Source organism: Scardinius erythrophthalmus, assembly GCF_964197995.2.
Source record: "Scardinius erythrophthalmus genome assembly, chromosome: 6".
Taxonomy (NCBI): domain Eukaryota; kingdom Metazoa; phylum Chordata; class Actinopteri; order Cypriniformes; family Leuciscidae; genus Scardinius; species Scardinius erythrophthalmus.
The window spans coordinates 7,123,916-7,140,401 of NC_138226.1; the positions used below are offsets into that span (position 1 = coordinate 7,123,916).

Consider the following 16,486-nt stretch of genomic DNA (forward strand, 5'->3'; position numbering starts at 1 on the left):
AATATCAGTGTTAAGTGCATGGTTAAGTGTCACAAACCAGATGGAAAATAAATAAATACCAATTAATTAACTAAATTAAAATAAACAGAGATACAGATTGCAGAATACAGATTATGTTGTTATTTTTAACTAATGTATTATTTATAAATATATTAGATTAAAATAATTATAACCTGTAAAAATATGAATTTTTTTCTATAATAAAAAAAGAGAAAATTTACCCCCCAAAAAATAAAAAATACAATAATAATAATTAAATAACTTAAATAAATACAATTCAATTATTTATGAATAATAATGATAATAATTTAAAAACAAAAACATTATTTAAAAAATAAACACTTTTCTGACTTGCTGTGTGTGCTGGTATTTAACCCTTTCATGCATGAATAATGATAATAAACACAGTCAAGATTTTTTCCCGTTTTTCTCCTCCCAATATTAAATCAATACGGTAAATTAACAATGATATGACTTCTTAGTTGTTACTTGATGCTACAACATTTATTTATTTTTTTCCCTGCAAGAGTTTTGCGATAGAAGGAATGGATTGGTATTCCGGAGCAACTTGGCATTTCTGATTGGCCTTGGTTTGGAGGGAAAAAAAAATCCCAAATATAATGGCTTGCCACTTGATGGCAATGTATAGGACGAGTCCACTATAGAGGTTGATGTGCAATGCTATCAAAATGCATTCACAAGAAAATGCCTTTTGAATAGCGACTGTAATGACCTCTATGCGTGAAAGGGTTCAAATGGCCAACCGTTGGATGTTACTGTTTTTTGGCATTTGCTGGGGCAGTGTGAATGGGAAAATCCAGCTTAAGTTGGTGGCTGTGTTTTGGAATGTGGTGTTTTTGAAAATCAACCAGCAAATGACCAAACTGGACCAGCTAGAAACCATAAGCTGTGTTTTTCAGCTGGGTGATCTTTAGATAGAAAGATCAAACCTACTTTTAAAACTCAGATGGGCCTCAAATAATGACAATACAAATACTGGATAATCATTAAGCACATAGGCTCCACCTAAAACTGACAGGTTTCTGAGATTGTTGCATAACTGTGCATGTTCAAACCTCACACCTGGAATAGTAGAACATGTACGAATGAAGGAAAGAATATTTTCTCTAATGAATTGACAAGAAAGCACAGAGATTTTTGGATGAAAAAGAACTGTTTACATACTACACAATATAAAGATGTATATTGAGTTTCTGTGATTGGCTAAATCAACATGAGAAAAATCCTGTATTTCCTGTATGCAAAACATGTTTGGGAGGTTGCATAGAGTGAGACTATAAAATCCCTGACATACAACATGCTTGGAGAAAGGGACAGTAGCTCTGGTTCACCTGTTTCACTCCCGGTAGGTTCTCTTTTACTTGCAAATACTATTTTCTTAATTTCTTGCACTTATTTATTGCGTGCTATGAGACAGAATTAATCTGAATCTAAATGTATTATCCACATATATAAAAGCTGGGTTGTTTGTTGGAGCACTGCTATCTACCTTAGTAGTTTCACATTATTCTCATTTGAAATGCATGGGTTTCTTTTGTATTTCACTCCAAAATTGCCAGCATTAAAACAATGTTGTTTGTCTCAGAAAAAAAGGTACGAAAGCTGTCACTGGGGCTGTACCTTTTCAAAAGGTACACTTTTGTTCCTTTTATGTACTAATTTGTTCCTTTTAGGTACTAATATGTACCATTAAGGTACCAATATGCACCATTTAGGTAAAATAATGTGCCTTTTAAAAAGGTACAGCCCCAGTGACAGCTTTTGTACCTTTTTTTTCTGAGAGTGAATGCAAAAATGTAGTTGCAATTCGAATGTCAAGGGAAATCTTTATGGAAAAAAAATTTACTTTCAATAATTGTAATTGTAATATTACTTTCGGAATAACATTTTATACAGGGCAAACTTGTAGCTTGAAATATGAATTAGTTCTCATGAATATTGTCAAGATGAATAAAAAACTGACTCAAATGAAAATGCTGTTTTATATTCAAACATTTGTCACTCATTAGAACAAAGTATCAGAAGCACGTTTGTCCAGTTCGACGGCTCCTGTCAACTATTTGACAGTATACCATGCAATGTCAGTAGGTGGGCCCAACCTTAAAAACGGACTAATATTCAGAGCATTAGTCATCTTTGACTTCCTTTTTCTTCTCTCTTTTCTCTCTCTCAGCGCACCAGTACATACCATAATCATGCAGCACTGGATGTTCTGTGTCTTATTTTTATTCTTTGTGTTCTGTGACGTCTCTACTCAAAGGAAAAAAAAGACAGTCCAAACTCTTTCAAGAGGTATCAATGAATTACATATTCACAAAACAGAACCAAATAAGTCAGATCTGTTCTTATACTACGGCAAATCGATCATAGAATGACATCCGATTCAAAGTGTTTCGTTTCTTTCAGGCTGGGGCGATGACATCACCTGGGTTCAGACGTATGAGGAGGGACTAAATAAAGCGCATGAGAGGTACCTAAAGATTACGCAATCACATTAAACTCCACTCTCACCTGTATGTTATGAATAATCAGATTTTAAATGCATAATGTATCTGTTTTATCATAGTAAGAAGCCACTGATGATCATTCATCATTTGGAGGATTGCAAGTACAGTAAAGGTTTGCATATTTGCATCTTTTTTCAAACAGTCTACATTATCTGTAATGAAATAAAAACATATAGATTATTTCCCTGTGCCGTAGATGCATGTAAGCGTGCTTAAAGGAATATTTCACCCAAAAATTACAGTATAGTAATGTGCACTGTTCCTTTAAATCAGGGGTTTTATTTTTTTAGTTGCCATGAACCATCCAAATATCATCATGCTTGTGCGATTGGACCCCTATGCAAAACTTAAAAGGCTGCTATATACACTCTTAGAAAGGTTCAGAGGAAACGGACTCGAATTCAAAGAACCCTTTATGCCAAAAAGGTTATATATAAGGAGAAATGTCTTAAATTATTACATAATACTTTCATGTTTAATGGGTTATTTGCTTATTTCAGTTTCATCTAGTGATAAAGTATGTTTACAAGCTGTTTAATTAACACAATTTAATCAAAATAAAAATAATAATTAATTAAAACTAAATCATAAAATTATCCCATAATGGGAACCCATAAAGGGTCTATATATTAAGTGCTTGAAAGAACGTCTAGGTTACTAATGCAACCCCCGCTCCCCGAGACATTACGTCGGACTGACGTCATGGGGTCTCGCCTCGGAGCCCAATCAGCTCCACGTGGTAACTGAACGAGCCAATGAACATTGGCCAGTGAGATTTGTATGCCGAGTCACACCCACCCAGACATACCGTATATGTATATGTCTATGTTTATACCCGTATAAATAGGCATTACTTACTTCATTCATGTTTGCTGAGGAGCAGAGACCAGGCCATTCAGCGGTGGTTCAGGGCTGTGGCAGGGGGACGTAACGTCTCCGTTCCCTCCTTCAGGAAACGGGGGTTACATCAGTAACCTAGACGTTCCCATTCAGTTAGTCACGTTCAACGTTACGTCAGACTGACATCATGGGGTCCCTATGGAAAGTACCATAGCCACTGAACTGTGTTACGAGTGTTGGAGATGCTGCAAGGCAAGCCACGGTGTGCTCTTTTGGCAACTGCTCTCACAATGTCGTAACCTACCCAACACCCCAAGAAAGCCTGCTGGGTAGTCCTCCATACCAAACGGGATGGAAGGGACAGGACGCACTCTGGGGATATAGTAGCTGCCGTTCCTTTAATGTGACATTTAAAAGATTGCTTCGGATCTCAATTCCCATTGTTTTTCAGCCATGAGTGTTGTTAACGCTGGGTTAGCGTGGCCAGTCCAATGGAGAGGTACGCTATGGAGAACACACCCTGCACACAGGGGAGGTAACGTGTGGCGGCTACACATATGGACTGACCCACGGGGCAGTGCTCATGGAAGATCTCTGCGGTAGATCCTACCTAACCAGGGAGGATCTACTTTCGATGCAGAGATGGGGCAGAGCAGAACTGCCCAGGGAAAGACAAGGGTTTACCTACAGGGAAAGCATATTGTGAACAATACACATATGGGATTACCGAGGGGGAATCACATCATATGGGCATCTAGTCCAGTACAAGGGCTGACTAGCAGGGCATGCACACGAGTACTGGGCCTGGCGTCAGACTCCTCCGCCTCATTTGACTGCCAAAGAATGCTGGAGGAACTCGATTCAGGGATCACTAAGCAGGAAACTCACCTGAAGAGCAATTAGGCACTCGTATCCCCCTGTTGGAGGGGAATGGCAGTGCAAGCACAGAGCCAGCCTTTAAACATTACCTGTTTGTACCCAACACACGGGAAGAAACCAGCTCCACTCAGAGATTGTAGAATCTCGCGAATGTGTTAGGTGTCGCCCAGCCCGCAGCTCTACAGATGTCTGCCAGAGAGGCACCGTGCGCCAACGCCCAGGAGGAAGCAACACCCCGAGTAAAGTGAGCCCTCACCCCAAGGACTGGTACGCCAAGACGATGGCATCCACTATCCAGTGGGCCAGCCTTTGTTTGGAGACAGCCTTTCCCTTCTACTGGCCCACAGCAGACAAAGCTGCTGTGAGCTTCTAAAGCTCTGCCTGCGGTCCACATAAACACGCAATGTGTGAACAGGACATAGCAACACAAGGGCCGGGTCTGCCTCATCCAGGGTGCAGCGCTTGCAAGTTCACCACCTGGTTCCTAAAGGGAGTGGTGGGCACATATCCGGGCCGGATTCTCAGGATGACAGCTGCAAAGCAGAGCAATTAAAATGGCTGTTTTTTGGAGAAGTTCTCCTTGTTAGCAATTAAAATAGCTGTTTGCTCTTTCTGTTTCAGAAATGTACTCTTTCTCTAGAAAGGTGAATGGAATGAGCGATCGATGATTAGTTACCAATTGGAGGTGATTTGGCTCCCAGACGAGACCCCATGACATCAGTCCGACATTAAGTTGAACGTGACTGACTGAATGGAAACCCTTTATAGTTCTATATAGAACCTTTTCTTAATATGTATTTTCCAACGCATTCTCATCCTAGGGCGTCATATACTGACGCTTTTGACATTTCGTCTACATCCAACGCACATGGCACCCTTTAGCGTCAATATGACACGCACAGAGCTTTGTTCGGTTATGGGTAGGTTTAGGTCTGGGGTAGGGTTAGGGTTAGACCGCTAGGAGGCGCCTTCTGGCCCATATCTATCTGCGTCTCATATTGACGCTAATTCTACGCCTACGTCTACGCGTTGGATGTAGGCAAAATGTTTAAAGCGTCAGTATATGAAGCCTTGGGATGAGAGCGGGCTGGTATTTTCACATATAAACACCCAATTTATAATGTAAAAAATATGTGCAAAAAATGTGGAAAATATTTATTATGGTACATTATCACATTTATTTCTGCACTATAGCACTACCATTATATGTATTATTTATTCGAATATTTGTATTATTATTAAAATAAATTATATTTTAATCAAATTATTCATTTATGTATTTACAGTAGCCCATATCTTATATTTATTATTTATTTATTTTACACAGTTTTTTTGAAACCCCATGTTGAATACCTCTGCTTTAAATGACAATCAGAGAGTAATGTCTTTGCTTTCAGTATGCAGAAAATGCTATTTCATGTCAATTTATTAATCTCTTCTTCCACTCTATTCACTTTTAGCTCTGAAAAAGGCATTTGTTGAACATCCAACTATTCAAAGGCTGGCCAAATCAGATTTCATCATGCTCAATTTAGTGGTACAGTACAAATATTGTAAAATATACTCAACAGACACTGGAGTAAGATATGCATTTAAAACCTAGTGATTGTGATTTTCAGCATGAGTCCACCGATAAAAACTTGGCCCCTGATGGTTTCTACGTCCCCAGGATCATGTTTGTTGGTGAGTTTTCACACATTTCATATTAAAGGGGTGGTATAATGCCCTTTTCACAAGATGTAAAATAAGTCTCTGATGTCCCCAGAGTGTGTATGTGAAGTTTTAGCTCAAAATACCCCACAGATATTTTTATATAGCATGTTAAAGTTGTCACTTTTTGAGCAAAAACACACTGTTTTGTGTCTGTTCCTTTAAATGCAAATGAGCTGCTGCTCCCGGCACAGGGGGTGGAGCTTCAACAGCTTGCACTCACACAGACATGCACTGAAAAAAAAAAAAAAAAAAAAAAACTTTTAGCCTTTTATGTTCAAACCGGAGTCAGACAATGATGGAGAGACTCAAGAAGAAGTGACAACATGTAGAAGCAACAGGACATTTCTGAATGGTTAGTTGATGAATTTGTGTAGCTTATGTGTAGTTATCTTCTAGTCATTGATTAGCATATTCTGTCTTGATAATCAAATCGTGTTCCGGGGGCGGGGTTTATGTAAATTTTAGGGTTGGTGATGTCACTAACCCGGGAGGAAGCTTGTGTAGTCCCGACCAGCCGTTTGTTGTAAAAAACGATTTCTTTAAAAGCAAATATCTCCCTTTGCTTTGAACTTTGAGCGTTGTAACTTTGCAGATGTTGTTTATGCTCAAACAGCAACATTACACACTAACTAAAGTTAGAAAAGTGAAATCATAATCAATCACCCCTTTAAACAATGCCTTATTCAGTTAAGATTACCTGATAATATTGTATAATCTTAACTCTGTCATCATTGGGATTTCGAGAAGCAACAAATATTGTGTCGTTATGTCAGTGCACATGTCTCTGGTACAAAGTAATTAATATTATTGCGAGAAGGAACATATTGTGTTATATTATTACATTATATTATTTTTTAATATTGAAATCTTAAAGTATTTACACATCATAGTAGTAGTTGTTGCACTGCCTTTTCATTGTCTTTTTGTAAAAGGATTTGATTTTGGGGTGTATAGGTTAAGTTGTCTCTTCTCCATCTTCTCTTCTCCTCCACCTAGATCCCTCACTGACTGTGCGAGCTGATATCACTGGAAAGTACGCCAACCGAATGTACACGTACGAGTCAGACGACATGGACTTCTGTGAGTGTGTTTCTGCTGTCTAATGAGCTCCACTGAGAGACAGGAGCTCTTCAGAGACTCTCTGAAGCTCTATCATTTGTTTATTCACGCTCAGCCATCGAGACACATTCTCTGCTACTTAATGCTATGGAATGTGCTGTTGATAGTTAATATTTGATTTACCAGTCATTATTTAAGCATGCATTAATCATTTCCCCTGCCTATATCTTTCTTTGTGCGCAGTGGCCGAGAACATGATGAAAGCCAAGATCCTGCTTCAGAGTGGGCACGAGGAACATGGCGATCTGTGATAGATAGATAACAGCTTACCTTTTCCAAGACTTGCACACAGCTTTCTTTGTGCAACTAGCAATATTCAACTTTGAATAAAGTCTGTTAGTGTCAATAATGTTTCTGTGTTCGTTCACCTTTAACAGCAAGAAATAAAGAGGAGGAAAAGAGGATATGAGAAATAGTATGGGTTCACTTGACCTATTAGGCAACAATATATAGGTCGAATAAAGTGCTCTGCTTGACAAAGATCACCAGGAATAAACAGTTGCTTGTATTATTTATTCCATTAACTAGTAAGCAAGGCAAAGACGTCTTCTGTTGTATAAGGATTAAGAGACATGACTTGTCTGTGTTTTGCAGAATAAGAGTCATCATGTGAGTCACAATGAGGAAAAATGCAAGCATCTAGTAGTAATGAAACAGAGTATACACTAGATGGCAGAGCATACTATGTACAGAAGTAAGCCAGTGTCAAAATCATCAATTTTATGCTATACGTAAATAAGTATAAGCTAAAGTAAATTACTAGTACAATATCAATGTGTTAATTTGTTCATAAATATTAATTACAACTCATTTAAAAGGTGGACTTTAACATGTGACTATTAAATAACTGCATAACATGTCGATTTTGAGAATGTCCAATTTTGCATATAAACATATTTGGTGGGTTAGATCGATCATCCAAAGACGTCTAAAGCACCACTTTGCTTTTTGATGTCTTATGAAATAATCACTTTTTGACAGGCAAAATTCAAATAGCAAAACTGAAACACAAAATTGCAATTGGCTTTGCCATGATTTTCCAATAAAGAAGTAAGCAAGAAAGCAGTCAAGTACAATTAACCCTAACAAATGATTGTTGTGGTTAGCAATTACAGCATAAACATTTGCTTTAAAATAACTTTACAGGATTTAACGCGTTACTGCAAGGGTACTGATATGTACCAATGTATAAGGGTACAACGGGTGTACCCTTGAGGGTACTGCCCCAGTGACAAGCCATTGTACCCCTAAAGGGGTTTTTTGACAGTGTAGGGAGTGTGTGGTAATTTTGCAAAAGAGGTGGGCCTGAAATCAGAAAAAAATTCAACAGGATTTGAAAAAGCAGCTTTATGACTATGAGCCAGGAGTTGCTGAGTGTGCTGAATGAAGGGGAGGTGACACTACACTGTGACAGACTTTAATCCTCCTCCGGCCCAGGGTCACAGAGAGTAATGGAGCGGAGCAGTATGGTCATTCCTCCACCGACAGAGCGAATTAATGCTGTACGCCTGGTTACGGCTCTGACTGACAGCCGCACGCTGGTTCACACAGAGGCGCGGGAACAGTCTTATTAACGCCACAGATGAGCACACCCTCTCACCTCACCAATAAGACTGCCAGAGCCGCTGTCGATACTCTCTGAACACACACACACACACACACACACACACACACACACACACACACACACACACACACACACACACACACACACACACACACACACACACACACACACACACACACACACAGTTAGCCCTTGACAAAGGACAGCAAGGATGGTCACAGACAAATCAAAGAAAAATGCACAAATAATAAATGTGTCCAGTGTGTCTTCACTTTTTGAAGCAACTCCCTCTTGTCCAGCATAAAAAAGCATACAAATATTGTAGAGCGCAGCAATCTAATCAAGAAAAAAAGATTGTATTCATTTTCATGGAATTTTCAGGTACGAAAATCACAATTTTATTTCCTTTGTTCACATATTTCCCATTGAAACAAGAAGTAATCTTTTCAAAAGTTTGGGGTCAGTAAGATTTTTGTTTTTTGTAAGAAATACAAGGTGCTTTTGTTTGAGTAGGGGACAAATTTAATTTAATTGAATTAATCAAAAAGTGACAGTAAAGACATTTATAATGTGACATGACAATGTTTTGAACTTTTTATTCATCAAATAATTCTTTCTATTCATGTATTCATCAAAAAATAATTCAAAAAAAAAAGTATCTCAGTTTCCACAAAAATATTAAGCAGCACATCTGTTTTTTAACATTGTAATAATAATAATAAATGTTTCTTGAGCAGCAAATCAGCATAGAATGATTTCTGAAGGATCACGTGACACTGAAGACTGGAGTAATGATGCTGAAAATTTCAGCTATACCATTACAGGAATAATGAAATTTTAAAATATATTCAAATAGAAAGCAGTTATTTTAAATTGCAATCATATTTCACAATGTTTCTCAATGCATTAAGAAAATGAGAAAATACAGAGAGCCTTAAAACCCAAAACGTTTGATGGTAGTATATGGCAAAAAATTGTCAAGAGAGAGAGAGAAAAAAAAACAAGTTCAGCAAGTCTGCTTGTATTACTGCACATCCTCACAAAAATATGATTCATGTTTTTGAGATGGTTAGATGTTCCCCTCTTCCCAGGCACTGATAAAACGCTCAGGCTCTTGTGACCTGCATGCATCAAAACAGAAAAGCCACTCTTCCAAACACAGCTCTAAGAAGAAGCAGTCTCAAACAACACCATATCCCAACAGATCAAGATGGATCCCATTTGTCATGTTCTCTGGTAGCTCTCATGTTCAAGCCAACACTGTTGTATACTGTAGAAAGGGTATTCTTCCTGGAGGCCATCACACCATTGAGTATCTAAATTTAACTATTCATTTAATGGTGAGAGACTAGTGTTTGCTTAATATTATAACTTAATAACTTAATATTAAGTCATTCCATTGGGTGAATGCAGCAATATTCGTCAATTCTGGAGAATGTTTTTGAGAGCTCTACTGTTACTCAAGGACAGATGTGAGACGGTCATACATAAAATGTGAAAAACTCAAATGCAATTTAACATTTCAGAGGCTGAGCATTTTGGGACATCTACAGTTGCTCAAGGTTGACTGACAATAACTCAGGCTATTAATGGTGAAAAAGAAATTCTAAGATGGTGTGAAAATATAAATAGAGGAGCTAAAAAAAAACTATAAATACTAAAATAAAATAAAATATGTATATGTAAATAAATAAATTAGGCTAATGATAATAATAGTCATTTGGGTATCACTTTATTTTACAGTCCTGTTTCATATATGGACATTAGTTTTTACTGTACAATTACTGTGTAATAACTATAGGTACTAACCCTGAACATACACCTAACCTTAACCCATGTAGTAAGTGAAAACGTGGAGGGAAGTGCTTTTGAGTCCCAACATTTTTGGGGACAGGGACACGTTTACTTACTGGAGTAGGATTTTTCTCCATCTCTGGTAAGATAGCAATCATGATGATAAGTGTGTTCATTAATTATTGGGGGTGCAACGGATCGCAGTTGATCATGCAGTGATCTGACGTCACGGTTCGGGACTCATGTAATTCGTGGATCAACTGCTAAGTATAACAGTCAGAGAGTGGAAGTTTATCTTGTCTTGACAATTTACACATTCAAACGATTTTAAACGCAGAAAGAAGAGGCGAAAATTGGGACTCGCACACCCGAAGTGCACGCGCGCACACACACACACACACAGAGAGAGAGAGAGAGAGAGAGAGAGAGAGAGAGAGAGAGAGAGAGAGAGAGAGAGAGGCACATTTCAGACAGCTAGAAAACCGAATTGATCCCTCTTTCGCGTTTACTTGCTCTTGGTCACATACAAACAAAATTATATCAAAAAACCTGTCTCAGAAAGTATTCTAAGTGAACAGTGGAGAAAGAAAGCGGATGTGTGTCAGTACATTCGGACTGTGCATTCGGTCTTAAAGTGACAGCAGCCTAATATTCCTGATGTTGTCTGTTTCATAAATGTTAATTAAAAAAAACATCATCATCAGAAAATCATCAGAAAAGTAGATAGTGAGGAGAGCAGTCAGGAGGAAAGTGATGACGACAGCTTGTGTCGCGTAAAGTGTGAGTAAGCAGCATCTCCAGGTGCTCCCTTGTGAACCAGATGTGCATATAAATAAATGTGACTTGACGTACTGTAGAGTCCAAAAGTCTGAGAACTAACCAACTAACTAACAAACTAACATGTGTTCAATAAATAGTGTAAATGTTCAAATATAAACAGCCTTTTTATAGACTTTAAGGTTTATAAATACAGAAGTTGAATTTCAAAAATAAACCCACCCTGAGATATGTTTGTAAAAAATGTGACAACTAGCCCCAATCTCATATTTATACAGTGGGGTCCAAAAGCACATATTGTATTATAGACAGTGTAACAATATACTTATAATAGTAACACATTTGCTATTTCATTTTGTGATTTTCTTGAGTATGGGGAGGCTGCAATAGTTACACATTCACTGGTCAAATTCTACAATCCTTTTTGACTTTCTGAAATATGACAAGGGCAAAGACCCATTAGCTGCCATTATAGCTCCACACAGACAATTTAGATATTCAAATATGCCCTCGCTTTGTGGAAACTGTTGCAATGAGAATCTGAATAGGTAATGTGACATTAATCTCTCTCTCCCTCTCTCTCTCTCTCTCTGTCCCGTAACACACCTTTGCCAGAGAGAGGTGTGTGATGTCTCTTTGAGTCTACCGTGTGCCCTGGAAAGAAAGGGGCATCCGTGCCATTGAAACAGGAAGGTCAAAATGCTAATTCGCTCTCATTCTTCCTCCACGTCTCCCTCACCCATCAATAGAGACTGGGTCGATGTTTTTAATTATTCTGTCAGCTTCAAAGAATTCCTCGTCAGAATATCGTGGCGCCCGCGAAGGTCTGAGCTCTCAGATAAATGTTATCCATTCCTTTGACGATGTCTCTTCTCTCTCTCTGCGGACTCTCAGGTCGTACCTCAAGAGTAATTTCTATAGATCAATATGCTTAGGGTTGGCAGAGGGAACGGGGCCAATTAACTCTCGGGACATTAAGTAAATGGTCGTGTGAAGTTAACGGGCGTGTAGTGTTTTATTTGACATCAGGAAACAATGTAATCACAGGCCGGGCTCAGTCCAGGGCACACAAACACCAACAGATATCTATTGTGAGGTGAAAGCTCTCTCCTCAGCATCACCGCAGAAAAAATCATGCAGCTGTCAAGAGTCCGCAATAGCAAAGCATAAAGATTTCCAAAATATCAGAATTTGCATGTAAATACACCACAACCAAAACAAGATAAAAAAAATGTGAATAGAAAATGTGAAACTCACTGCCACAATGCTAAGGGGCCGTTCACACACAACACATTTTCCATTCCACTGCGCTACTTTTGTGCTGGACGGACATGTTTGACTGTTGTGCTTGCTTGCCTGCTTGCTTGCTTGCTTGCTTGCTTGCGCGTGACACGGCGTTCTAAAAACACGCTAAATTAAGTTCAACTTTAAAAGACGCATCTTGAGAGCCGAGACCTTGCAGTTTTTCCCCATTCCACTACCCGCGTCTCGTGTTTTTCAAAGCAAAAGACACTTTTTCACTACTTTTCCATTGTTTTTTAAAATAAATATTAGCTAGCCAGACGCCTTTAACCATTGCACTCACGTCTTTTGCAGCGTCTCGCTGTAACTTAAAATAAGTTCAACTTGTGGTTACACTTTATTTTAAGGTGTCACTGTTACAGTGTAATTCTATATTTAAGTACTGAGTAATATTAATGAACTAAATGTACTTACTATAGGGTTAGGGTAGGATTGGGATTTGGTTGAGGGTTAGTTGCATGTAATTATGCATAATTTACTGTTATTACTATGGTAAGTACATGTAACATATGTAACAAAGACACTGTAAAATAAAGTGTTACCAAACACGTTTCTAGACCTTGCACTTTTTTCGTTTCACTGACCTGCATCTCTTAAAAAACACGTTCTGTGTGAGCCGGCACAAAGGGTGTTGCATTGTGGTGGTTTGAGTGGCTTTAGCATCAATTCAAGTCACATCACATCACATTTATTTATACTGCGGGTCTCAGGTTTCAATGGGAATTGGGGCTTCTAACGGCAGCTGAAGTGATGCAATGACTTTACCAACTGCTGACTGGCTCTTTTATTTGTAAGGCGGGACTTATTCCGCCATATTGTGTGTTGCAGTAGTAATACGAGTGAATGGTCTTTGTAAATTTATAGTCTTTGATATAATACAAGTGGCTACTGAGGAACAGGTGTGTGTGATGACAAATAACCATGGAGACTAACATGGGTAACTATGGAAACTAGCAAGAAAACAATAGAAACTAAGGAAACAGAAACTAATACACAAGAAATGAAACCAGAAACATCAAGGCAACAGAATAACAAATAATAAGACACAAAGACACAGGGGAATCGTGACAATAACTGTGTGTTAGTGTTGCAAAGTTTGTCAATTATGAAGCAAAGTTAATTATCATAGTTCATTGCGAGGTTGCTAGGTAGTTAGTTATAAGTCAAAATATTAGTCAAAAGGGCCCAAAAGCCTGATAAGGCTCAGGTCTTTCCTTTAATGTAAATATCATTTATTTATTTAATGCTTTATTTGTACAGGGACAGATACAATTAGCATAGATACAACTGGGACAACAGCCATCCAATGCATGTATCATAGAGTTTGTAGCTGAAGCTAATTTGCAACACTCCACAATCATCCAACATGCAAGCAATTTGAAGCCTTATTTATGTTTGCAACACAAACAAACAAATTTCATACATACAAATCATGTTCAAATAGGCAATTACAGGGGTTTTCAATCTTTTAGATGCCACTGACCCCCAATAGCCATCTTCATGACATCTATAAAGTTTATTGTTTAAAGACCCAAATTAGACTGTGAAAAAAAAATATTATAAATGTCTAAAATATTATGTGGAAAATATTTACTAATATAATATTTAATACTACAGTATACTGTGAAACTATTTATTTATTCATTAATTTGCTCATTTATTATTTATTCAATAAAATTGTATTTATTTATTCTAAATTCTGTTTTGTTATTTATTACTTTATTTTCTCGTTTATTAACTTATTTGTTTGTCTATTTTTTATTCATATATTTTAATTCAGTTTTCTTTTTGAATATAAGTTTTATTTGTTAACACAGTTTTTCTCTAATTTTTTTTCCGCGAACCCCCTAGCACTCCCTTGCGGCCCCCTGATGGTCCCTGGACCCCAGTTTGAAAAACCCCGGGCTATTAGAAAGGCTCACCTTAACAAACGGGACACACTACGATGAAAACAGCAACAATACATCAACGGTATAGCAATAACAACTGTAAAAGCAATGATAGTGACAACAAGAGTTATAAAAAAAACAACCAATAACAACAATAACCACAAAAACGACAACAACAATATATTGTTTCAGCTCATCATCTTCATGCAACCACCAATATATATGCGAGTTAGAAAAGCATGGTGACATCTCTTCATCCATCCCTGCTCTCTTCTCCAGGGGAGAGTGAATGTAAAGTTTAACCAACAACTTGAAATGGGGCCCAGATGCAGGGTCCAAACCAAATTGAAGTGTGCTGGATTCAGATAAGTGCAATGTCCTGGGGTTTGCAGCCCGTCTCATAGCGCAGCACTTCTCTTTGCTCTCGGTGACAGCTGGTGTGGCGTCAGCGCGCGCGGGGAGACAAGGTCACCGGGATTCCAGGCTAATAAATGGTGTGAAGATGGAACGGGCCGGTGGAGAGCGAGGCTGTGGAGCGATTCGCCACATACATCAACTCCACTGAGCAGAAAATTGAAATGGAAATCTGGGCCTTGAATGAGTGCAGATCCCATTGTCCCCAGAATGCAATCTGATGATGTATGATATCTTTTAAGGCGGCCGGTCTCTGCTCGCCGCTTCATTTTGAACCACAACTGGACAGGTGAGCTCATGTGAAACTTTGCAGGCGCGTCTGAATGAGGTTCCCCAGACAGAGTATGATGACTCCTCAGTGAAAATTAGATATATAAGCACATTATGGATTCATGAAGATCAAGATGAATGTCTCCAGGGAGTAAACTAATTTCTGTATATATGCAGAGAAATGTGATAAACACTTGAGGTTCAATTGCTTTGATGAGAAAAGCCATAAAAGCATAAACATAAATCCCAAATGCATCTGACGCAGTAAATTTCAACACAAGACTAAAACATTTAAGTGTAAACGAACACAACGATGGCAGTGTAGCACGATTCCTGAATGAAATAAATCATACATGAGTTGTGAATGTGAGTTCGCAGTCGGTGTAGATATGATGCAGTGCAAGAGTATGAGTGCAAATCTTTCTGTTGAATTGTCAACGCGAGCTGTGAAAATAAACTATCACACAACAGTGATATCACGCCCTTTTATCACGCCAGTGTCGTGCAAATCCCGAACGAATTGCTGAATTCGGAACCTCTTATAGTAGGCCTATACTACTCGTACTACCTTTATCATACCTTTCTATGGCAGAAATAAGAGTGGCTAGTATGCGGTTCCGGCTAACACTTTACTTTGATGTTCCTTTTGACCGTTCTGTTGACTAAAAGCAACTACATGTCAACTAACTCTCATTAGAGTATTAGTAGACTCTGCTGAATATCTGCTAACTCTTTATTGTGATGGTCCTCTTACAGACATTCTGCTGACTGTAAGTATGATGTCCTACTTGCCTGTCAACATGTATTTATTATAACATGTATTTCCATACATCCGTGCACCTGCATGTTTCATGCTATGCAGAGTTAGACAGATGTCGGTCACCGAGCACCGCAACCGAAACAGCAGCAACCTTTTACAGTTCCTCCTGAACCAAAATAACAAGCTCATGCTGCGTTCACTCCATAACTACTGCAATTTGGAAGACATGAAAACCTGTGACGTTATACTCTGAGCGGTTCTTGACTCAAATGTATGCGTTTCAATAGCAACACCATCAACGCTGAAATGAATCTGCAGCAGTCAGGTGATACAGGTCGATGCTCTTTAAGTTATGTTCATTATTATTGTAAAGTTATGTGCTTTGAGACATGAGTTTAAAGTCCACATGAAATCAAAATTGACCATATTTACTTTGTTTGCCTAAATTGATCGTTTTGTGGTGAACAATTCATCCATGCAAGTCAATCCACACAAAACATTTTTTTGGCTTCGTAATCTTTAATCAAAATCTGAAAATGCCCCTCCCCTCTGCATTGGAGGACCTTCCCTGATGACGTAGGTTTGAGGAATTGGTTTGGGAAACGCTTAACCACTCCCCTCAAACCGTCTGTTA

General features: G+C 38.3%; 1 protein-coding gene across 1 annotated transcript; it reads left to right on the forward strand.

Moving 5' to 3' along the window:
* Window positions 1–1,333: 1,333 nt before the first annotated feature.
* Window positions 1,334–7,436, forward strand: agr1 (anterior gradient 1). Its single transcript, XM_081367723.1, has 8 exons — window positions 1,334–1,366; window positions 2,195–2,313; window positions 2,428–2,491; window positions 2,588–2,640; window positions 5,708–5,784; window positions 5,867–5,930; window positions 6,957–7,040; window positions 7,263–7,436. The coding sequence occupies exons 2-8, from the start codon at window positions 2,217–2,219 to the stop codon at window positions 7,328–7,330; spliced, it is 507 nt and encodes a 168-aa protein (XP_081223849.1). The 5' UTR covers window positions 1,334–1,366; window positions 2,195–2,216; the 3' UTR covers window positions 7,331–7,436.
* Window positions 7,437–16,486: the final 9,050 nt, after the last annotated feature.